Source organism: Poeciliopsis prolifica, unplaced genomic scaffold (genome assembly GCF_027474105.1).
Source record: "Poeciliopsis prolifica strain line A6 unplaced genomic scaffold, Auburn_PproV2 SCAFFOLD002, whole genome shotgun sequence".
NCBI classification, from domain to species: domain Eukaryota; kingdom Metazoa; phylum Chordata; class Actinopteri; order Cyprinodontiformes; family Poeciliidae; genus Poeciliopsis; species Poeciliopsis prolifica.
Genome location: NW_026562377.1, coordinates 13325426 through 13348561, shown reverse-complemented (window position 1 = coordinate 13348561; position 23136 = coordinate 13325426). Strand labels below are relative to the sequence as shown.

Here is a 23136-nt window from a genome sequence, read left to right as displayed (position 1 = left end):
AGACCAGTTTACCAGACTGAAGCCTTTTGTCATACAAATTTTGACAGAAAGAGAGAGGAAAAAAAATAATAAATCATGCAAATGGAAATTATTGAGTTCATTTTGATTTATCACGCAATAACTCAAAATGTACTCACACTTTGACTGGATAGGCCACTCGTACTCACTACGACTGGCCTATCCAGACAGAGTGGTAAATACATCTTGCTCAAGTTGCCTAATTTTCATCCATGCTTAATCTTCTGGAAATAATTACGCTTTTAATGAGAAATGAGTGCCACAGTTTTTACAATGGCATAAAACTGACTGACACAGAATAAAGATTTTAAAAGATCAAATGACATCCTAAACCCTCCTAAAACAGACAAAATGTGTTTTTCTTTCTACTTCTCTGTTGACCCTTGATCTCATATAGGGTGGGGCTGTTGTAATTGATGGGGATGAGTTTACTCCCCATCCCCTGGGGACAAAGCTACTCTGCTCACTCCTCTGATGTGTTTCAGTGGTGCTCTTTCGGCCACCAGACTCTAATGGCTTCCTTTAAATTTTAAAGGGACACATGCTTTGCAATATGACACTCTCATTCTCCCACGTTTTCTTATTTTGTCTCGACGTAACAGAATCAAGAGGAAATTATGACAAAGTGAAGAGAACTCAGAGCGATCTGCTCTCATTTTAACTAAATTATATCTTATATAAGATTTTAAAAATTGCATACACTTTAATGTTCATCTTCAAGCTCTTCTTTCTTGTGTTTGCAATAGATTTATTCAATAGATTGTATGCCCAAGCCTAAATATGAGCTTAAAAATAGTCATAATTCTTTCATTTTTTTTCTTTTTTTTGTGGTTCTCTGAAGGCTTACTACAAAATCAGACACCTCAACCCAAAAACATTTTTTGCAGAATGATGAGAAGACAAAATTTTAAATAATACTATTATAGAACTATTATATTATGTTTTAAATGTTTGGGTTTTTTTAAATGATGGCAACATGTTTGCTCGAACTGCCACTTTGCATTGTTTTCGTTTAAAACAATGTGTGTAGAGCTGACACGACACGTTATATTCGTTTTCAACTTCAGACTTCCGTCCAATCCGCTTTTAACCTGACCAGGTGAGAAACGCCTTTTTGTTCGAAGGCTCTTGTCAAACATGGTAAAAGTTCACGTTAAAAATTTGTAGCGTTTTGAGGACGCTCGAGCTGCCTCTCAGCCAGCAGCCAATCACATTGAGCCATGTTTGGTTGCCATGCGACGAGTGGGCCATTCAGCGCCGTGTTTGGTTTGTGTGTCGTGGTTTGCAGAGGCAGGCTGAGCTGGGAAGCGTTTAGCCTGGGAAATACGGCACGAATAGAGGCATGAAGTGAGTACATGAAACTTTACTCGTCGATTTCGTTCGATGAATAAACTCATTCAGGCCTTATGCGATGAAGCTCGTCCAGATACCGTTTCAATGTCACGCCGCACAGCAGCGCAATGTTTTTATCTCGATTACAATGACGTGACGTGTGCATTTTTTTTTTCAGTTTGTCCAATATTTCTGGTTATGCAAAGTGCACATGTTTTTGTCTTTCTCAGACAAGACATGCTGAAATAAGTGACACTGAACTGTAGCTCCGGAACTACTTCATAATTCATTTAAATCGGTCGGAAATAATCGTTTTTATTGGATACTGCCCTACAGACAATGGCAAAACTCTCGAAATACCACGCATGAACAGACACTGAACTTTAAAATACCCTCATCAAAGGTTAACACTAGTCGTCTGTCACTAAGGATTCCCAATTTGTCAAACCAGATTAGGTGTCACTGAGAGAAAATGCATATCCTTCTGAGTTATATTACTAACTTTTAAGAAGATAGAGGACAGGTAAAAAAAACAACAGTAGCACAGAATTGCTATTATTGAAATATTTTAGATTTTTTATTGAACTCTACATTTCTGTGTAGCTTTTATCCAAAGTTTCAAATAAGGGCTGATCTGTCTCACTCGAAAGCCCATACATTTTTTATTTCTTTATTTTTTTGTAACATACATAGTTTCCATCCATGTCTCTTGATTTGTTTCTCTGGAATTAAAACAACATGTTGTCTGCCTGGAGTTAATCTGATCAACAGATTACTCCATTAAGAAAAATTAACAGCCTTGGCTTGGCCTGCAACCTCTTAAGTGCTATGATACCATATACTTAAACTAACAAAATAACTATATTAATAGCTGTAAAAGAAATGCACTATGTTTTAGATGCAAATTACAAGCTTTTTATTCTTGATTCATGAGCTTTTTTACTCAGTTTGTTGCAGGTTTCAGCCCCTCACCACTGCATGTTTGTTCTCAAAGCCCGGTAATCCAGAGTGCATCGAATGGCCACTGCTAATCTGACCGTCTATTTCAGGATGCAGTAGGTGGATCTTGCATTCATGTTTTCTAATCTGCACATGCTGTAGATTTTCCACACTGGTTGCTGACGGCTGCACTGCAACAATGCCAGAGTCCTCACAGGGTGAGTTTAAGTCTCGTGAGATATTATAATTAATTGCAAAATGCTGTTTGTCTCACAAAACACGTTGCCATTGTTTTGTGTTATATTTGACTCTCCTATCAACTTTGTCCTTCAATGCTACTTGTTCTGTCCTGTAGTTTTTTTTTTTTTTACAATTTAGTTCTTTATTGCATTATTCCATAAACAGAATGTCCAACCTTTTAGTCCTGTATCAGAAATCATAACTGATCAATTCTATTCGTAATCATTGTCAAAATAATTCCTAGAATTCCTTCAACTGTTTATTTTAATTGACAAGTTATCAGTTCTTTCATATTGTAAATGAACACAAGACAGTGCATGGGAGTTATTTGACAGACTTCTTTTCTCTTTCAAGTCAAGGACGCTCGCCGCTGTTCTGTGGAATGTAGAGCACCTCCCTTGAGTCCGTTCAGCCAGTCATCGCTGCCACTCCACAGAAACTCTCACAGGCTCAGCACCTTCTGTACAGAGGACAATCTGCAGGAATGCCTGTCTCACATCAGTCAGGTCTGTTAGTTTCGTAGCTTTGAAATTTATTGGCCTACTCATAAATTGAGTCCCAAAGACAGATCTGGGGCAAACTGCAGCAATGTGTTGGAAGTCTGAACGCCAACTCACCTGATTTGTCTTATTTTACAGGAGGTCTCACTGCTGGGTCTTTCGACTAGCTGGACCGAGTCAGACAGCGGCTCACAACTGAATGTTGTGGCTGTGCTGAATTGCATGTATGACCTGATTCAGCTGCACCACAGGAGCCTGAGAACACTGGAAAACATGGAAATAGAGCAGCTGAAACTCAGCAGCAATGTGGATTTCCTGAAGATCAGTAACACTCATCTAAAGGTAAAGTAATGAGTGATTTGCCTAGTTTAAATATTGCATTGATAATAAAATTCCAGATTAGTTAATGAATAATGAAAAACACACACACAATTGGATTTCTCTGTGATCTAAAAGGCTTTGCTGTCAGTAACAGCTTTCCCTTGTGCTGTGCAGGAAGAGGTTGAAGTTTCCAAACGACAAAACACGGGATTGCTTGAGAGAGAACGACAGCTGCAGCTGAAACTGAAGAGTCTGCAGAACTGTCTGAAAAATGAGAAAGAAGAGGTGGGATGAGGCAATGTGCACTAGTTTAATCATAAGTAATACTTTCACACTTTACCTCATGCATTTTGTACAAAAAGCATCAGCTTGTTTTGTCTTTTTCTCTCCTTCGCGACAGGTGCAAAAACTGCAGAATATAATTTCAAGCCGTGCCTGTCAGTTCAACCACGAAATGAAAAGGAGGGAGAGAGAATTCACTAAACTGAAGGAGCGACTGAATCAACTCCTGGCTGACAAAAAAGATAGAAAATTAGGTAAAATATCACATTTGTTTGCAAAATAATTTTTCATTTTAGTACTCACTGTATGCAAGGAATTAACAGCTTGGAGACAATGCACTGAAACCTGCTCACTCCTTTACTGTGCTGAAAATCAGAATGGTAGTTGTATTTGTGAAAAACAATGAGATACTTCAGGGGAGATTGAAGAAGAAAATGTGACGTAAAATAAAAGTATACAATATTACTAAGCATAAAATAGCCAGAGAAACAGGTAACTTCCCCCTCTTTATGTTCTCTATTCTCCATGTTCTTGTTTTCCAGCTATTGACGTATTAAACAACATTGGAAGAGCCGATGGAAAGAGAAGCCTTTGGAAAACTGAAAAAACAGAGGCAAAGTAGGTTCTGTTCACCTTTATAAAATCAAATTAGAGCTCTATTGTTAAAGCCATGAGAGATTTTACTGTCAGTTTTGAAGAGATACATTTTAATTCAGAATGCTTTTATCATTATTAGGAAATTATTAAATTTTTATTGCCACACAAAGGAAGAAAATCATTGGCGATACTTAAAATGAATGTAAAGATGTGTGTGCAAAAAGTTTCTGTGATTGTAATGTTACACTACCACCAAAAGGGGTATGGTTTTTGCCAGGATGTTTAAATAATATGTATTTCAAACATGAACTTTAATTTTAGTTTATATTATTTATGAAGCAGTAGTTTAAAGCAATTGCTATGTTCACAAACAACAAAACTATGTATACATACTTTTGTTGTTTCTTTAAATAGAAAAAAAAAAACTTACAGCAGAACCTGACTCATTTTTAGCAACCGTCTACCACGACCAGATGGCAGCTCTCTGTTCTGTTACAACAAAAAAATGTATATATACTGAATATATTTTCCTGAAGGCATGAGGGAGAGATGTATAGGACACTTCTGAGCGACTACGACATGAGGCAGAGGGAGCTTGTCCTGGAAAACGCAGAGCTGAGGAAGGTGATGCATCAGATGAAGAAGGAGATGGTGTCCATCCTGAAGTCAAAAAAACTGATCCCCAACGGAGAAGATTATGAGCATAACGATACGCAGCATAACGATACGCAGCATAACGATTCGCAGGTTGGAGCTGTTTTGGCTAGTACTGTTTGTAAATATTGTTCCCACTTTTTCTAGTTCTTTTTCTTCCTGTTAAGTCTCCGTCGCACACATAACCAAATATTTTTTACGATTTACTCGGATTTCTGTACATTCTAGTTTTCCTTTTGTTTTGTCTATTTTATGTGTAAATACAAAAATATATTTTATACAATATCTTGCACACTTTTTTCAAGAATTTGTGTCTTAATTTCAGGCTGCCTCAGATGAAGATGATGAGGTGTTTGACCCCAGTCAGGAAAGTTTAGAGTTGTTTTGTATTGATGCCAGGGAGAAGCTGACTAACAGTATTCGCCTCCAGTGGAGAAGACTTAAGAGCCACGTTGAAACACTGGACAGCCAAGGTAGTGTGGAGAAAAAATGTGTTGGGTTTGGGGACTATATTCCATTGTTGAATACATTTCAGTAAATCAGGAGAGAACTGTTCATTGCTAACCATTCAAACAGTACTTTATTTTGTATCATTTATATGACTAAAAAGGAAAGTTTAAATATCAACAGATTTTCTAAAATCAGACAGCACATCTTGCACAGTGCATATCTAAGCAGTCCATTTTTAAATAATCTTAATGCTCTGGTCTGCCTCAATTTATTCTCAAGGCCCTCTTCTTTTGGTAATAATCAAATTCTAGATTTATAAGACTTTGGGATATGGATGATTTTTCCTTATTTCTTTTTTTAGTATCTTTGACTCAGATGTCTGAGTCTAACAATGATGACGCTGCCCCTCGTGAGAATCATGAGGAGGAGATGGACCGGCTAAAGATGGAGATCCAGCGGTGCAAAGATTTCATTCAAAAGCAGCAGCAGCTTCTACAGGTAAGACAGCATTTTTGGGGGGCTAAATTATAAAAAAATATGTACTTGAATATTGAAAGTCTGAAGATAAAGCTCATCAAACAATGAACATTTTTATCAAGACCTGTTTTGTACTGAAATAGATCTTACTTGAATTGTGGCCTTTATTTTTTTTACTTGTTCTCAAGCTCTACAACAATTTTTTGTGTATTTATTTAACCTCAATATTGGTGTATTTTCGTATTTTTGTTATGTTTCTGTGAAGTTGCATGTGTATCTTTATGTTTAGATATTTTTATAGATGCTAGTCTATCTGTTCTGTGAAACAGATTTACATAAAGATACTACTAAAGCTGCCATATTTTATCATATATGATTATTTTTTAAAATGGGCACAATTCCTACATTATCTTTTTTGAAATTATCCAGTTAATTCTGAGTTATGTGAATTTCTTCTGAATACCTCCTGCTTTGCTGGGGTCCTCATTATGCTTGTGCTCTATTGGTTTGCAGAAGCAGCTGAGCTGCGTGTGCAACGAAGACTCAGTGTCGCTGCAGAATGATGGCTACATGCTGCAGGAGAAGAAACGCCTCGGTGAGGAATGGAAGAACTTAGAGGAACAGAGAAAGAGCTTCGAGAGGGAAAGGAGGAACTTCACTGAAGCAGCTATTAGACTGAGCCATGAGGTGAACAAAATACTGTACAGGAAACGTGAGGCTAAAAATGACTATATATTGATTGTTTCTAAAAATGTTCTGATTTAACTTGCAGAGGAAGATCTTTGAAGAGGATCGGGGAACATGGCTCAAACAGCAGTTTCTAAGTATGAGTCCGTTTGGAAACACAAAGCAGCTTCATGTGCCGAAGTCTGCAAGTGCCTTATTGATCGGTGAGTCTTTCTTTAAGTTCAGAACCATTTAACAGTTGCTGTTTTGTTAATCTTGATTGGTTATTAAGTCACATTTTTATCTAACCAGCTGAATCAGAGGTTAGTGCACCGGTGGGTCCAGAAACAGTCAGCGAATGGCAATTAGACTCGGCCTCCCCAATACCCAGATCGGTTTCTCTCACATCGTCTTCTGCAGCTGATTTGGAGTGTGAGCTTTGCCTTATTCCAGAAAACGGGTACAACGTCTTTACTTGAATTTAAGTTTGTAAAACAATAACTTCTACGGTTGAATGTAATTGTATTTTATCTCTCTTTGTAAAGTGTGACTTGCAGCTCGTCAAAACACAGAAAGTCAGAACATTTTGAGGAACTGAGCCCACTATGTGAAAATATTTCTCTGCGGGACAAACAGTGGAGGGAGGGCGAGGACCTCAGCAGCCATTCACTCACACCTGAGAAGAGCAGTAGTATATAAAGCCATGGAAACTTTTATTGTTTGAATGTGAAATCTCTTCATGCATGCTGTTTATGCATAGTTGCGGAAATGTGTATCTGGTGAATGCAAACATGGAAGACAAAGTAAAATGAAGCCAAATATGTCTTGTTAATGACTGAAACAAAATGAATTGTAAAGGTTTCTTATTTTATATTCTTAGTGTTTTTAGTATTTATTTATTTATGTGGTACTGTAATCATTGTTGTTGAGCGTAATATTTTATGTTTGAAACTGAATGAGGACTTTTTTAATCTGTTTAGTTGTGGAGGAGCAAACATTTTCTCTTCAGTAGGACTGTTATAGTTGCGTTCAGTGTTTAATATTAGTTCTTATAGACTAAAAGAGGGATTGGTAGAGTTTAAGATTTTTTTTTTCTGACCAAGATTTAGAATGTAGCACTAAAGCAGCTGTTTATCTCAGAGCAATGTGAATGGAGCACAAATAGAATTTATCACAATTTATCATTCCCTAGTTGTAATATCAACTTTATTAGAATATGAATTACTGATTTTTTTGTGACTGTGTACGAGGGTGTAAGTTTTATAAAAGTATGTGATGCGTTAGATTTAAACCACTTCAGTGTTTCTATAATTGTAAACGTGGTTTGCTAAGGTTTATGACAGTTACTGTAACTCTCTTATATGAAATCACACACTTTATACTTAACTGAGTCATTACACATTGTTTAAATATGACATTCTGACCGTACTTCATTATATTTCTCCTGCATTACCTCTCTTTGCCTTTGGGTGGTGCTGGTGTGCATTGTGAAGCATAAATTCAAACACGAGGTGACCACTGACATCCTGACATTTTATCAGATTTTGGACCAAATTTATCAAGTCAGCCATGAAAAGAAATACAAATGGCAAGTAATTTTGGTCTTAATTTGAAAAATTAAGACCAAAAAAATTAATCTGTCTAATTTAAGCAATGTGAAATTCTAATGTCTTTGGAAATGCTTTAGTTAGTCAAGTTCAACAACTAAAAATCACATTTGAGTCCATCAAATTTGACTTTTTCGTTAAAAAAACATGGAATAGATGTGATCCTACAAGTGTGGTTATTAAAAGATAAATACTTAATGTTGTACCAAGTATTTTCCAAGAGCATTTTTTGTCGGTGATCATTTTTGCCCTAAATAAAACTGAACAGACTTGTATCATTTTAAAGCTGCAGTTAGGCCCACACATTGGATAGTGCTACTACTTTAGACAGGAGCACTTATTTTATCTTATGACGTTTAATGAGGAAAGGTGCTGCGGCGGTGGATAGGAGCCGTTATTCATGACTGGCAACCCTGGCTGTAAGCGGGGACTTTTAGCTAACACTTTTATCAAGATAAGGAGATTTACGTTATGTATTTTTAAGTATGATTAGAAAGATATCAATTATCGCTTCATGAAGAAATTACGAGTAGAACCATTAATAAGACTCGACTCAAACAATGGCGCACCGTCATATGTTTGGACAAACAGTGATTAGCATCTGGTATTTTTTTACGTTTTTAAGGCTGCCCCGTGTAATGGGAAACGCTGTTTATGACAGTGAGAAGAATTCAGGAAAAGTCGGTAATTTGAGAAACGCATCAGGAGGCAGGTGGTGAGTTGGTTTGTAAGCTAACTTTTAACATTTATAAACACCGCCCACTCGCCCCAACAAGGTTTACGGTCACACGTATATTGACTGATAAGTAGAAGCCATGGCTAAACTGGCAAAAACAACTAGTGAACAATTGCAGTTGCTCTGCTAACAAGTGTTATGCCGAGAATTGCAACCCCTGTCGCGGGAGCCGACTGAAGAGAAAACTTTTAAAGATATTCGTAACATTATCACGTTTATTAATCATGTAAGCCCTAAAATTGTGGGTTTTATTTCGCAAATTGAAATAAATACGTGTTTTTTCACGTTTATTGAGCCATATTTGTCGAATGTTCTTCAGTGTCTGATGAACATGTTCTCCGCAGCTGGTTTGAAATTCCCAAATTTTTTTCTTTTAACACCATAATAGCTTAAAGCTTTACAAAACCGAGGCCCATTATGTAGAACTTATTTTTACAGATTTTTTTGTAAAAAAAAAAAATCACGCTTAACTTAATGTAGGGGAGATGCATTGTAATTTCTTAGCCTGCTAATATTTGCATCCCCTGTCTATTGTCCTGTTCATATGAAAATTATAGCGGTAACTCAGAGAACAAGTGTCATTGCGTATAAAAGGTGAAATCCCTCTTAACTCTTTATTTCTCTTAAGTTAGCAGGGGGATGTATTTTTTGGCAATATAGATTTTCAGGCTGCCAAATTTGCATCCCCTCTATTTTCATCAAATATTATCCAATTGAGGTGAAACTCATACCAGCAGTTCTTAGAAATACTCTGGTTATGCAGAAAAAGTGTAATTCCTCCTAACTCTATTTCTCCAAGTTAGCAGGAGGATGCAAATTTTGGCAGCCTGAAAATCCATACTGCGAAAATATGCATCCCCCTGCTAACTTGGAGAAATAAAGAGTTAGGAGTGATATAACTTTTTCTACATAACCAGAGCACTTCTATGAAATACTGGTATGAGTTTTATATCAATTCTATAATATTTGATGAAAATAGAGGGGATGCAAATTTTGGCAGGAACCAAATCCATATTGCCGAAAAATACATCCCCCTGCTAACTTGGAGAAATAAAGAGTTAAGAGGTATGTCACCTTTTATACGCAATGACACTTGTTCTCTGAGTTACCGCTATAATTTTCATATGAACAGGCAATAGACAGGGGATGCAAATATTAGCAGGCTCAGAAATTACAATGCATTTCCCCTACATTAATACACTAGACAGTTAAGCGTGATATAAAATGTTCTACATAATGGGCCTCGGTTTTGTAAAGCTTTAAGCTATTATGGTTATAACTAAAAAATATTCACAAAACAACCAGAGTTGTAAACCAAAAGCCTTAACCAAACAGGACCAAAAACCCAGGGGTACGGTATACGATTCCGACTCAAGAGGATGGTCCCGATTCGGAGTCCGATACCGACTCAGTGGGACCCAATGGCAGGTCCCGACTCCGAGTCCGGTCCCGACTCAAAGTCCAGTTCCAACTCGGAGGCCGATCCCGACTCGGAAGTCCAGTTCCAACTCCGAGGCCGATCCCGACTCGAGGTCCAGTCCCAACTCCGAGGCCGATCCTGACTCAGATGGACTCGGAAGCCGTCCCATGTCGGAGACAACTCCCAACTCGGAATACGATTCCGATTCGGAAGCCGTCCCCGACTCGGAGGGACTCAGAGGCTGGTCCCCACTCGGGTACAGGTACCAACTCTGAATACGTGTCCGACTCAGAGCACGGTCCCGTCTCAGACGTTGATCCCGACTCAAAGGCCAGTCCCAACTGGCCTTTGTCCCGAGTCAGAGTCCGATCCCGAGTCTGGGTCCGGTCCCGAGTCAGAGGCCGGTTCCAAGTCAGTAGACGGTCCCGAGTCAGAGGCCGGTCCCAAGGCAGGAGGCGGTCCCGAGTCAGGAGCTGGTCCCAAGTCAGAGGCCGGACCCGAGTCAGGGGCTGGTCCCGACTCAGGGGCCGGTCCCAAGTCAGGAACCGGTCCCAAGTCAGAGGCCGGACCCGAGTCTGGGTCCGGTCCCGAGTCAGAGGCCGGTTCCAAGTCAGGAGCCGGTCCCAAGTCAGGGGCCAGTCCCAAGGCAGGAGGCGGTCCCGAGTCAGGAGCTGGTCCCAAGTCAGAGGCCGGACCCGAGTCAGGGGCTGGTCCCGACTCAGGGGCCGGTCCCGAGTCAGGAACCGGTCCCAAGTCAGAGGCCGGACCCGAGTCAGGGGGCGGTCCCAAGTCAGCAGCCAGTCCCGAGTCAAGCCGGTCCCAAGTCAGGGGCCGGTCCCAACTCAGGGGCTGGTCCCAAGTCAGGTGCCGGTCCCGAGTCAGAGCCCGGTCTCAAGTCAGGAGTCGGTCCCGAGTCAGAGGCCGGACCCGAGTCAGGGGCCGGACCAGAGTCAGAGGCTGGGCGAGGCTCAAGAGGTTCACTCTTGGATGGTCCGTGAGTTTGAATACAATCTGTGTGAAATCCGCAACAAAACATATGTAGAAAACTCTTCCACGCCTTTCCCAAGTCAGTTTTTTCGCAGATAAATTTTTCTGGGTCTCGACAGAGTTCTCCTGAAGCATTGTATGAGTTTGTACGTTACATGTGGGTTGTCACCTGATAACAACTTGAACAGCAATTTTCTCATTACACTATTATTTCCACACAGAAGTTGATAGATGTCTTAACAAAGTTTTTGGTCCATGTCTTCAAAGAAGAGAAAATCAATATTTTTAACTTCTTGCCATAGTCTCAGATTCAGCTTTGTATGAATAGGTTCAGTGTTCTTCAGTGAGTGAGTGCCATGTCTTGATGTCTTTCTGGATTTATCAATCAACCGACTAAGAATTTTTTCAACCATTTTTCTTCTTTCAACTTCGGTCCCATGTTTCAAATCTATTGTGTTTGTGTCCTTTAAAAATTCTTCATAGTCCTTGTCTTCACTCAGGCAATTTTCATCCGAATATAGCTCCTCGCTTGGAAAAAATCTCTGTCGAATCTTCTTTCTGGTTGATGTGAACATCTTCTTTGTCGGAAAAGGATTCTCCAGGCGATTCTTAAATTGTTCCACTATAACCAATTGCCCGTCTCTGACATTGAGGAGTCCAATTAAAATTAGTCCAGTACTCGAGGGAAATTCATCCTGTGTGAGACTTCTATATATTCTTTCAGTCAGCTCTTCAAAGATCTTTGATAGTGTCGTCGCGTTGAGGACTCCTGTTACACTTGAAAGCTGGAGTAAAACTCTCTGGTGTTGCTGTTGAAAAACTTCTCTGACGAGGTGCTGGGTTTGAGCATTTGAGCAATTCAAATGAATCTTGTGTTAACCGCCCAGAGAGTTTAGCTGATCAGTGATGTCATGGACTCTATGAAATCACAAAGTCATCCTTAGAAGGGCCTCATGACACAGACATCATTTGAAGTCATGCTGATGACATCATTGTCAGCACCCTTAGCACTGCTGCTAAGGGTGCTAATAGCACACATTGAGCATGTGCTATGAAAAAGAGTCTGTGGGGATTAAATACACCAAATCAAAATTAATATTGCCAAAAAATGCATCCCCCCAAGCTTAAAAAAAAACAGTTTTCAACCTGGATGGTGTTCTTCAGGAGCATTTATTTGGCCTTTTGGAGGTTTCAATCAGTACATTCACTGGGTGTACCAAGCTGTTACAGTGCTCTTGTGAGGTTAACTTTCATCACTTTCAAGATCATGCTCCCCTTTCGAGACATGATCTCCCATAGACCTCCACAAAGTGATGCTGATTTTATATTTCATATTCATTTCCCTGTAATCACATCTTGTAAAATGTAGATTTTTTTTCTTTGTGAGTGAGCAAGTGTTTTTCCACCAATTATTTTCACTAATAGTTTAAATGTACAGGGTAAATTACATTTTTCCCTTCACTTATGTGCAGGGATTTTTTTTTTTTGATAACAGAAGTTTCCTTCAATGTTTATTGAGTCTTTGAACAATGTATTTGAATTCTATTGGAAGCAGTTTTATTATGTTTTTGAGTTGAAAACCTGACATTAGTTTCAGTTCTGCACATTTTCACATCTAAATTAAGTGAAAAGTGACCTTAAAAATGTTGAGTCCCAGAGAAAGCTGGGTTTTTTCCCTTTTAAAATCTTTTATAAATCCATATATCACACACATATATTTAAATAACCACTGTCACTGAATTTTAAGATGCAGTTTATTTATTGTTACAGAAAAAATTTACACGAAGTGACTTAAAGAAAAAGTAGTTAAGAGCACTGGGCGATGCAGTTGCACGCCAGGTGAGCTTCGGTAGTCTTTCTCATGTCCACACTTCTGTCATAGACATTGCTCTCAGGATCTGCACAAACAAAGAAAATACACCAGTGAGAAATTGCACTGTAAATGTTTTATGGATTACCCCCCTTTTCATAGATAAGAAACTCACCAGATGACCAACAGTTGAAACCAACAGTGACGGCGGTGGTCTTAATTGGCATGCATCCAGGCAGACAGCGAGGTACAGGCTCAACAGAGGAGCATGTGGAGTCCTCACCATGAATGGTCAATTGTTTTTCCAGTTGCACAGATTCAAGCTTCAGACGGCACTCTGCAGGAGGACAATATTGCTAAGTGAGTTTTCAAAGAAGGCAACACACAATTAATTTATGTGCAAAACTTCTAGATATATATTGGGTTTTACCAGATACATCCCTGCAGCTTTCAACGGGTAAAATCCAGGAGTGAGCAAAGCTGACTGAATTCTTAGCCACGCGTCCGTTGGGAGTGTGGTACTCCTGTCTGATTTCTCCATCAGCCTTTCCACAAAGTCCACAGGTCTTTCCTCTCATCCAGTCAGCAATTTGGATCTGCAATGCAACATCAGGACATTAGAAAGCAGAAATATCAACTACATTTGAGGTTTCTCCAAAATTTATCTTGTAAACTTTTAGAGTATGCAAGGGAAAAGTTAATGATAAACAGTATTTTTTTTTTACCCTCCATGTCTTTCTGTCAAAGTAGACTTCTTGGAGACCATGTTTAGGTCCAAATACAACAAGGCCCTCTTCACTCTGTCTGATATCAATGGAAGCTGTAACAGTTTCATGATGCAGTAATTTTTAAAAATGTAACAACACTCAGAATTACATAATTACAGAATTACATTATCAGGTGTAACTAGTGTGTAGATATTAGTGTGATGCTAAATAAAACAGTAAGGACTGTTCGTAGTAACCTGTTGGGTGGCGGTAAGGCAGGCTGGTGGGGGGAATTTCCATTTCGTTAACCTTTAACACAATGTTGTTGTCCCTTGGATACATGTCGATGTCACTGAAAGCATAAAAGTGAAAACCCTGTTTAATTTGGTTTCTTGATCGTCCTGTGTGTGAAGATTAAGGCTGTATTCAAGTTTTCCCTGGAAACTCACATCTCAGAAATTTTGACATTGATATGGTGTTGCTCTGTAGAATCTTTTCTCAGGAGAACCATAAACTTCAGTTCATCAGTGCAGTCCTGTGCGACAACCTGGTAGCAAGAGGAAGGCATCTTGATCTTGAAGCTCCTGTTGTTGAATGTGTAAAGTGTGTCTTCAACAAGTCTGCATTCAGCTGGAAAGAGTAAGAAAACACACTTAGTCTGAAATTGGCAGACAAAGGTATCTGTACTTACAAAAGAAACATTTGGCATTACCTGCGCCAGCCTTCGAAACCATGAAGTGGATCTTGTCAATGACTTCCTCAAATGGGCTGAGACCTTTGATTTCTTCAATGGGCATATACAACGGAAGGTGCACAATGACATTGTAGACAGATTTCTGCAAAAAGAGTTCATTTCAAATATAAAATTACTCAGAATATTATTGACACTATCTATTTGGAGAACAAAGTCTGATCCTTTTCATACCATTGGAGTTTTCACAGTGAACTCAACTCTCCTGTAAGAAGTTGCAACTGCAATGACTGAGAGTTTCCTGGTGCCGTTTACTTTCCTTGTGTGAATCAAGTCTCGCAGTACTTTAGAACGGACATATTTGTTGAGCCTGGAAGGAAATGAAAACATCTCAGAAACTGTACAAAAATTCCTGACATGGAGTCCTATGTGATGTAGAGTTTCTTACAACTTTCCATAACGTTTCACGGCAGAAGGCAGTCTTTGCCAGGACACTCTGAGGCGAGCTGCAGGGTTTGAAGACACAAGACCAGTCTCTGCTGTAGCATTAAGGCTATATCTCTTGCGTTGTTCGCCCCAGGAAATTCTAGTCTGTTGACAAACAACATTGCATTAGAATAAGTCACCTATGGTTGCTGCTAGACTTTTATTATGTATCTCATATACAGGGCCTTACTGTAACTTTGTGCTTGCTCAACACAACTCCATCAGCAAAGAACCTCCAGTTATCAGAATCCAGGCTGGAGATGATGATCTGAAGTCTGGCATTTGGTTTGTCAAGGTAGACAGCAAGTTGGTATTCCAACATCCTCTTGTCAGCTTTGATAGCACGGAACACCATTGCCACAACAGCTTCCTCTTCACGGAGGAATTTTTTCTGAGGTGACACTCAATGTTAAATGGGGTAGATTCACACTTAAAACTAAACAAAACATAAATAACACCTTGTAAGTGCTTATTAATTTTTCTGATGAGCAAATTTCACCTGATTATAGATGGCCTCATAGCTGGAGGAAGTGCTTCTGGAATCTGATTTGGAGGGAGAATCCTTTTTGTGTGTCCTCAGGAACTTCTCAGTCACTTGCTGTAAAGAACAAATATTTCTGTCAGATATCCCACCTGCATTACTGGTGTGTTAAAACACTTTCCTGCAAGACCAGGTTGAAAATATTTACCCTAGAGCGAGAGGCACCGGAGCGAGAAGAGCTTGACCTGCCGCTGAAGAGAGATGCGAGGCTTGATGCAGAGCTGGTCCTATCTGACCTTCTGCTGTCTCTTGATCTGCCATTCCTGCTTTTCCTGCTGCTGCTGCTGCTGCTGCTACTGCTGCTGCTGCTGCTGCTGTGAGATGAAGAGCTGGAGGAGGTCTTAGAGGAACGAGACGAAGAGCTGCTTGAGCTAGAGGAGGAAAATGAGCTGTTCCTTCTTGAAGACAGGATTTTGTTGAGCTTCATCAGGACTGGTCCTCCTTCCTCTGTGATTTCCTCTTCGTTCAGGTTGATGCGCTTAAGCTTCTCTGCAGCATTTGGCCCGACTTTAATCTCCATTTCCAGTCTCTCAACAACTTCACCTTCAACTTAAGTTAAAAGATAGTCATTAATATATTTTGTGTACAATATGTTTCTATGGAATACTCAAGTGTGACTTCGCCTGTGCTTACTTGGTCTCACAGAGAAAGCAAAGTTGTGGCGGCCAGCCATTTTGTACAAGAGACCATCTCGGAAGTAGGCAGCATTTTCACTAGCAAACCTGAAACAGGCGCTCAGTCCAACACCTCTGTACTTAGCGCAGTACCTCTTGGCAAATGCTCGACTCTTATGTTGACGAATGGACTTGACATATTTTGCTTCCTCTGGAAGGAGCTCAGAGGATGACAGCTGTAAGAGAAGTAAGACCCAATCAGAATTTAATTGCAGATGTAACAGTAGCTGTCAAGGATAAGATAAATTTACCAGGCTGTCAGCATAGGAAGCTCGCGCGGATGATTTGGCTGGGGTTGAGGGCAACTCTTTGGTAGGGAAGAGGTAGGTAGTTTTCTCTCTAGGAAGTTCCTCGATATTTCTTGACCCTGCAAAAGTTGTCACACTGTTGAAGAGATAATAAACAAATTCAGCTGGACTGCAAGTTTAGTGATAGAGGTCAAGTTAAATTCATCCAAGTGCTTACTTCACAAATGTGATGTTTTCAGGCGCTTCAACTGGAAGAGCTTCAAGCTTAAAGTCGCCTTCTTTGATGTTGAGTCTTGCAGCAATTTTGGCTGGCATAACAGAGTGGACCTTGGCGTTTGCTATCACAAAAGCTTGGAAAACGTCAGTGTTGAGTCCCATAACTGCAAATGTGTTCATGGAAACACTAAAAAAAGAGAAAGGTTTTCAAGTTTATTTTTATCATACTAATCGTTTCATGGTGAATTTCATGTAGTGTATGACGGTGGCCACTTACGCTGGTCTGACCTCAGCCTCGAGCTGAATGTCTGTCTCCAGGAGCTTGTTGAGGGGGAAATCTTCTGGCAGGCGTGGCGATGTGTTTGGCCGGACTAAGAAAACAGGAAAAACTCTTGACCTTTCCTGTTGCTTAAAACCGATAACAAGATTTTCTTTTACTTTGAATAAGGAAGTCACATTTAAATGAGACTATATCTTAATATGGTTACAGTGTAAAAACACAAACTATATTTTTGTCTGGTTTCTTGCTGAAAGATTACTTGTAAGTTAATTTTATTTCAAGTGTTGTAAGATAGCAGTAGAAACGTGAAAAAATAAAATACTTTTTTGTGTTTTTGCAGTGTAATAATCTGTCATCATGTCATCTCCACCTCTCAGTATAAAGTTAGACTGCAATCCCTAAAGAGAAATTCATTCTGAACTGTGTTTTTACTCACTTTTAACAGAACCTGCAGCCACAGCAGCAGTGAAGAGACCAAGCTCCATCGGGAGACCAGCGACAGTTGGAAGAATGCGTCTCACCTCAGCAGCCAGCACAGGCTTAGCATACTTGAAGTTGGTGCCAGATATGAGTAGAGCCTTAAGAATCTCTTTTCCAAATTCCTGAACGGGTACGTTCTTGGCATACTGTAAAGAAGCAGTATATAGTTTATACTATGTCTGGCAAAACTTGATTTTTCTTGAGCTCAGTTGATAGTTGTCTCTAGTACCTCAACAGCCTGCTCGATCATGGGTTTGTCAATCTTAGCAAAGGCAACCTCCTGTCCAAAGAGCTTGACATAGATAGAAGCCAGAGGTTTGTCTCCGGGCAGGGATCTCCATTCTGATAGCTGTGGAGAGGAAAAAAGTTATGCCTTTTGTGTCATGTTGGAGAGTGTAATATTTCTTCTTTTGATTGGTGCTTACAGCCTTTATGACACGTTTCATTTTGGTGATCCTGTCAGTGTTTTCAGTGAGAGAAGGGTTTTTCAAAAGCATCTCCTGCAGTCCATCAATTGAGGCTCCGATCTGTAGAGAAAACAAACAGCAGCATTAATAACAATACTTCTACTATATGTAATTGAACATGTGTTTGTATTTTCAATGACCTCCAGGGCCTCTGCAGTTGCTCCAGCGAGGAAGGCTCTGGTCTTTGCAACAGCAGTGTTTGGAAAAATATTTGCAGCATCATTGATGTAAAAGGCAGTTGCAGCAGCACCAAGCATCAAGGACCCTGTTATAGATATTAATAGACAGGTTAGCTAATACTTCAGTAAAAATAGATCTCATCTTCTCTTTATGTCGTCTCACTGTTGTAGATGTCCACATGAACAGCTTTGCTATAACGCAGGCCCAGTCTGTCCAGCTTTGGGCTCAGCAGTTTCATGGCAATGTTGCAAGCAGCGGCACTGCAGTAGGAGCATTAAAGAGGCGACTTAGCATAATTCTTTAGGATTTAATGATAATTCAGAAAGAGACAATTGCCTTACACATCAGAATGGACGGTTGCATGGTTCCTACTCAGGGACTTCATGTGAGAGTAAGTGAAGCTGGCCACCTGCAATTTCTCCTCTCTTTTCACAGAGTTGACAACAATGCTCACCAAACCGATGGAAGGTCTTGTCTCAAAGAGAACAATGCAGGAAAGCATACGGAGCTTTGGGTGGAGAGCCTTGTCCATGTAGAACTGGAGAGCCAGGTCCTGGACCTAATTCAGAGAAGAAAGATTAACTTCTAATGCACCTCTGTGGATAGACAAAAACACTTTTAAGCACTTTATATTCCAACCAACCAGTCTGGGCTCCTTCTTTGCAATGTTTCTCAAAGCCATGATGGCTTCAACATGAACTGTCATTGGCAGAGATGCACCAACAGTGCCATGGACCGGCATGATCTTAGAGAGAGACTTGAAGCTAGATGGATGTCCAGCATTTCCCAAAACCTTTACGAACAGGATGATGTTGTCTTCCTCATTCCTGGCAACAGCATTTGAAAGTCGATCTTGAATAGGCTGTTAACGGAAATGAGTAATTAACAACATATTTTAGTTCTCCCAGCTTTTCCTCAGTATGAAGCAAAATGGAATTTATGTGGTTAAATTACCTTTAAAAGTTCAGCTGGACAGAGTGCTTTCTCATTACAGTATTTGTAAACCATTGTACCATATCCAAGGAAGACAACCTCACGCAAAAGTGGATTTTTCTCTACTTTGTCGTTCGCTAACAGGTCCTTCAAAAGTGGAAAAAACATTCATATTGTATCCATTCATTCTTTCTTATTAATCAAATGAGTTATTCACAAAGTGCAGACCACCAACCTCGAACAGCTTGATAACGTCGGGGTCAGCAGTCACCATGTGCACAGCTGCAACCAAAGCTTGAGCTGCTTCAGCAATGCTCATTTCCTCAGCCATGAACTTCTCTTTGATAAATCTAAAAGCGGCGGGAGTGCCAGCAACTGGGATGGTATCCAAGAACCAGTGTCTGCAAAGGGAAAAAGAAATTAATTTAGAAAAAAAAGTTCATTAAAAGCATTCATTTATTGTGCAAGTTCTGTTCGGTCGCTGATATGAACCTGTGAGGCGACATCTTTTTGTACTGGTTCCAGTACATTTCCAAATCTTCGAAGCGGGCAAGACGGAGGAGTTGTACCAGTTCCAAGAACTTCATAGGTGCATTTTCATGAAGATTCTCCACGTTTATGGTGGCAAGCTGATTCATGACCTCTGCAGTCTAATGTCACACGATCATCATCATCTGAAGCCAGAATTCACATGATTTACTAATCCTTACAAAGCAGTCTAAACGTACCTGGGCCTTCGCATTGCTGATCTTGACAAGCTTAATGGGTGTCTGAAGAAGTTCATTGGAGAACTCGTACGTGATAGATCCACGGTGACTATACGGAGCGTTGATGGGTGTAATGGGGTCTTTCTGAATTTCAAGGAACTCAAAGGACTGCCTTTAAATCAAGGTGTAAACATATTAGGTTGATGTCAGTGTTAAATGTATTTATAAAGCACTTTCAAAACAGTTGAAGCTGCACCAAAGTGCTGTACAGAAGTCCATAAATATACTATTTCTAAACATAAAAAACTTACAACAATTAGAATAAATCATAAAGGCTTATAGACCTCTTTGGAGATTAAACTAAAACCTAATATCACCTCGATTTTGTTAGTAGTTCTTGACATACCTGGTTCTCATTTGAGTAGCTCCATTATCCTCAGAGAAAGGCAAGAACTGGATCAGCTCATTAACTTCCGCTTTCTGGATCATGACGGCACTAGCGAGTGGTTTCAAGTTGTAGCTGAATGTTGTGCTACCTCTCAGGTTTATGGTTTCCTGTCAAAAACAAGTCATGGGTTAAATGCAAAGTTTAGCTTTGAACAATTTTACATTGGAACACAATGGATTTAGTTTTACCTCCTGGCACCTTTCACACTTCTCAGTGTATGCCAATCCCATGTCCTTAATGATTCTTTCCTGGCAGTTGTTCAGGTCCCTGGTCTTGGTCAGTAGGATGTTCTCAATTCGTTCATCTTCACTGATGGAGTAGAGGGTCTTGCACACACCCTGAGATCCAACCTGTGGAGAACAGAAAACGTTTTAGACTAAAGTTTTATGACTACTGGTATATAATGTCTTAAATAGGCTACCGTTTGGCTCTTTTACAAACCTCCTGCAAGTCAAAGACTTTGTGGGTCTTCTTGATGTTCAGCTGGAGAATATTCAGAATGCCTCTGTGGATGTTCAGCACCACAGTCGATACCCCTTGGGGAGCAAAGATTTTACCAACAACACCATTGGTGTATTCAAACTTGATGGGGATCGTAAACTGAGGTGCCAGGGCTGCCATCAACTTGCTTGCTGGGATTGCCGAGTCGTTTGGCCAAATGCCATTGTACTCAAAGAACTCAGGATCCTTAAGCTGTGATTTAAATAAAATGTGTTGGTTAGGTATTTGGAAAGGTAAATGATTCCTGTTGCTAACTTATTTATTGTTACCTTCAGCATTAAATTATTTTGGTCAGCTTGGCTGATGAGAAGTTTGGAGCTGATTTTCAGTCCAGCTCTTGCCAAACCTTCCTCAGGAAGACCGCTGAGGAGTAATGCTTCATACTTGTACACGTAGGTCTTACCGGTAGCAAATTCAGGAACTGAGAACACAATTTTCCACAGTGAGAATAATGCTTGACATTTGCATGTTATTGTTAGCACTGTAAGTCAGAGAATGTGGTAAAATTCACCTTCAAAAGCTTAGCTATGTTTACGTTCAAACTTACCTAAATCAACCATTTGTCCAGCTGGGATGGGAAAAAGAAAATATTTTTGTGAAACAAGAAAGAAGAATGAATAATTGTTTCACATTTATATGAAATAAATTAATCAGAAGCTTTGAAGAAATCCTTAAACTATTCCAAAAATTTTACCAATAAACACTTAACTATTTAAGAAAAGAAAAGACACGAAAAACATCAAATGTTCAAATCATAAATCAAAGCATAATAAAAGTCTATGGCAAATTATGAAAAAAAAATGTAATAAATGCAATCTGTTAGTGCAGTATGCTTCTTACCCACGAAGGCCAGAGTCAGGGCTAGTACAACCGCTTTCATGGCTGAGGAGGCTGAGACAATCCGTGGTGACAGGCAGCCTTTTGTAGGGACATCGGTGCTATGCAAATATGCCCGTTGCCTTTAATTTGATGGATAACTTATTTATCTTTTGGTCAGAATCTGGTTTGTGCAACATGCATCACAGGATGGAAAGTTAGGGTCACCTGACCTGGTTCTTTGATGCAGGTCAAACCTGAGCGTCTTGTTTTGAAATTATGACCAAATAGTTCCATTTAGCAATTTCTGTCTATAGTGTAATACAGCTTCGTTCTATTAAACATTTGTAACACTGATATTTAATATGTAAACATTATTTCAAAAGAAAATATTGACAAAATATGACATATTTTCTTTTCATAAAGGCTTCAAGCTTTACAGCATATTGTTTAAGGAGATAAACTGCTTGTTTGTTGGCAATACAAACGTAACAAGACTTGGTAATAAAATTACATATCGTAGACAAGTCATCAGACAGAAGATTTTTATTTGTCATTATGCTTCTAGAACATTATGAAATTGGAGTGGTACCCTCAGTAATCAATAGATAAATAAATAAAGTCTCCATTAGTTTTTAAGGTGCAGCATAAAGATGTGGGTGTGCCTGCAGGGTCAGAGAGGATAGAAGGATGTGACAGATAGATTTCATGGCTCTTGAGAAAAATCTGTTCTTCAGCCACAGGGTTATGCTGGTAGTGACAAAAATTGTGTGATTTGAAATAAAATTTTTGTTAAATGTTTTGGCATTTCTACTATGCAAGTAATTTTTTTTATGTTAATACATTTTCTGTTCTTGTCTTATGTTCCTTAGGTATTTATATTCCATAATTAATTTTGTAAAGATTTGTGATAACTGTTCATCAATTTCAAAGTTCACTTTGAAAGGCAACCTAAAACTAATAGTAAGATTTACTTTCTTTGTTTGCTTTGGTCACTGTGACCACTTAGGTCAGGTCATTTTAACAGGTCAGGCTTTTAGGCTCAAACAGTTTTATCAGTGCCAACCACAAAAGGTTTTCACGTTTCCATCTTGTGCATATTTATTTTACTGTGTGGTTTTAACCCAGGCCAATGCGTTCTAAAAACATGATGTGAGCACAGGACACACAGTTCATAAACCATAAAAAACACCTTTTCTTATAAGACTGATTATTCTATCTTTTTAAAGTAACATTAAAACCAAAATACATCATACTGAAAATGTACAATATTAGTATCAAACGTGACTTGAACTCCTTCATAGTAAAATCTAGCAGTATGGAGATGTCTGAGTCAATCCTAATCTTAGGATCATTTTGACTTTGACAAGTGTATATGCCTTTAATATCCATCATTATTCAATCAGTACTGCAAACAATATGGTAGTATCAAAAACACCAAGGTGGTTCTTTTTAAGTGCTTGGACTTTTTGGAAGCTTTTAAAAGGATTCAAGGCCCAAATGGAAGAACAAAACATGCAAAAAGTAAATTTTGCATGATAGGTCCCCTTTTCCACGGCACTGTGATTGGAAGACAGGCTTGTGGTTTTTAACACTGGTGGATAGAGGATAGTTTTCTCCAGGAAGGTAAATACTACTTACACTATGAGACAGTAAAATACAAGCCTGCAATATGTTATATATTGTATCTTATCTGTGCTGGTTACTGAGAAATGCATATTTCAA

The 23136-nt window shown here is 39.3% G+C and overlaps 2 protein-coding genes across 10 annotated transcripts; one reads left to right on the top strand and one right to left on the bottom strand.

Annotated features, from left to right (window-relative positions):
* Window positions 1-1016: 1016 nt before the first annotated feature.
* LOC129369932 (afadin- and alpha-actinin-binding protein-like) lies at window positions 1017-8288 on the top strand. 9 transcript variants are annotated; one of them, XM_055045609.1, is made up of 16 exons: window positions 1017-1117; window positions 1307-1365; window positions 2298-2348; window positions 2452-2507; window positions 2884-3035; window positions 3168-3371; window positions 3525-3635; window positions 3751-3886; window positions 4175-4250; window positions 4766-4976; window positions 5209-5356; window positions 5695-5831; window positions 6324-6497; window positions 6583-6700; window positions 6789-6936; window positions 7022-8288. In XM_055045609.1, the coding sequence occupies exons 2-16, from the start codon at window positions 1361-1363 to the stop codon at window positions 7173-7175; spliced, it is 1881 nt and encodes a 626-aa protein (XP_054901584.1). In that variant the 5' UTR covers window positions 1017-1117; window positions 1307-1360; the 3' UTR covers window positions 7176-8288. The 9 variants fall into 9 exon arrangements, with proteins under 9 accessions (XP_054901584.1, XP_054901606.1, XP_054901624.1 ...); XM_055045631.1 differs by lacking the exon at window positions 2298-2348 and having other exon boundaries at window positions 1018-1117; XM_055045649.1 differs by lacking the exon at window positions 2298-2348 and having other exon boundaries at window positions 1018-1117; window positions 2400-2507.
* A 4674-nt stretch (window positions 8289-12962) lies between these two features.
* Window positions 12963-21475, bottom strand: LOC129369924 (vitellogenin-1-like). The gene is made up of 33 exons (XM_055045598.1): window positions 21436-21475; window positions 21143-21163; window positions 20865-21016; window positions 20536-20787; window positions 20283-20444; window positions 20053-20201; window positions 19668-19818; window positions 19432-19589; window positions 19175-19340; window positions 18961-19086; window positions 18650-18868; window positions 18348-18565; window positions 18169-18266; window positions 17967-18091; window positions 17785-17886; window positions 17589-17708; window positions 17316-17505; window positions 16877-16970; window positions 16601-16786; window positions 16387-16519; window positions 16095-16311; window positions 15610-16010; window positions 15420-15518; window positions 15111-15311; window positions 14883-15025; window positions 14669-14804; window positions 14456-14579; window positions 14193-14373; window positions 14001-14095; window positions 13762-13856; window positions 13467-13632; window positions 13212-13373; window positions 12963-13124 (listed from the first exon to the last, which is right to left on the bottom strand). Exons 1-33 carry the CDS (start codon window positions 21473-21475, stop codon window positions 13033-13035), a joined length of 4974 nt encoding a protein of 1657 aa, XP_054901573.1. The 3' UTR covers window positions 12963-13032.
* Window positions 21476-23136: the final 1661 nt, after the last annotated feature.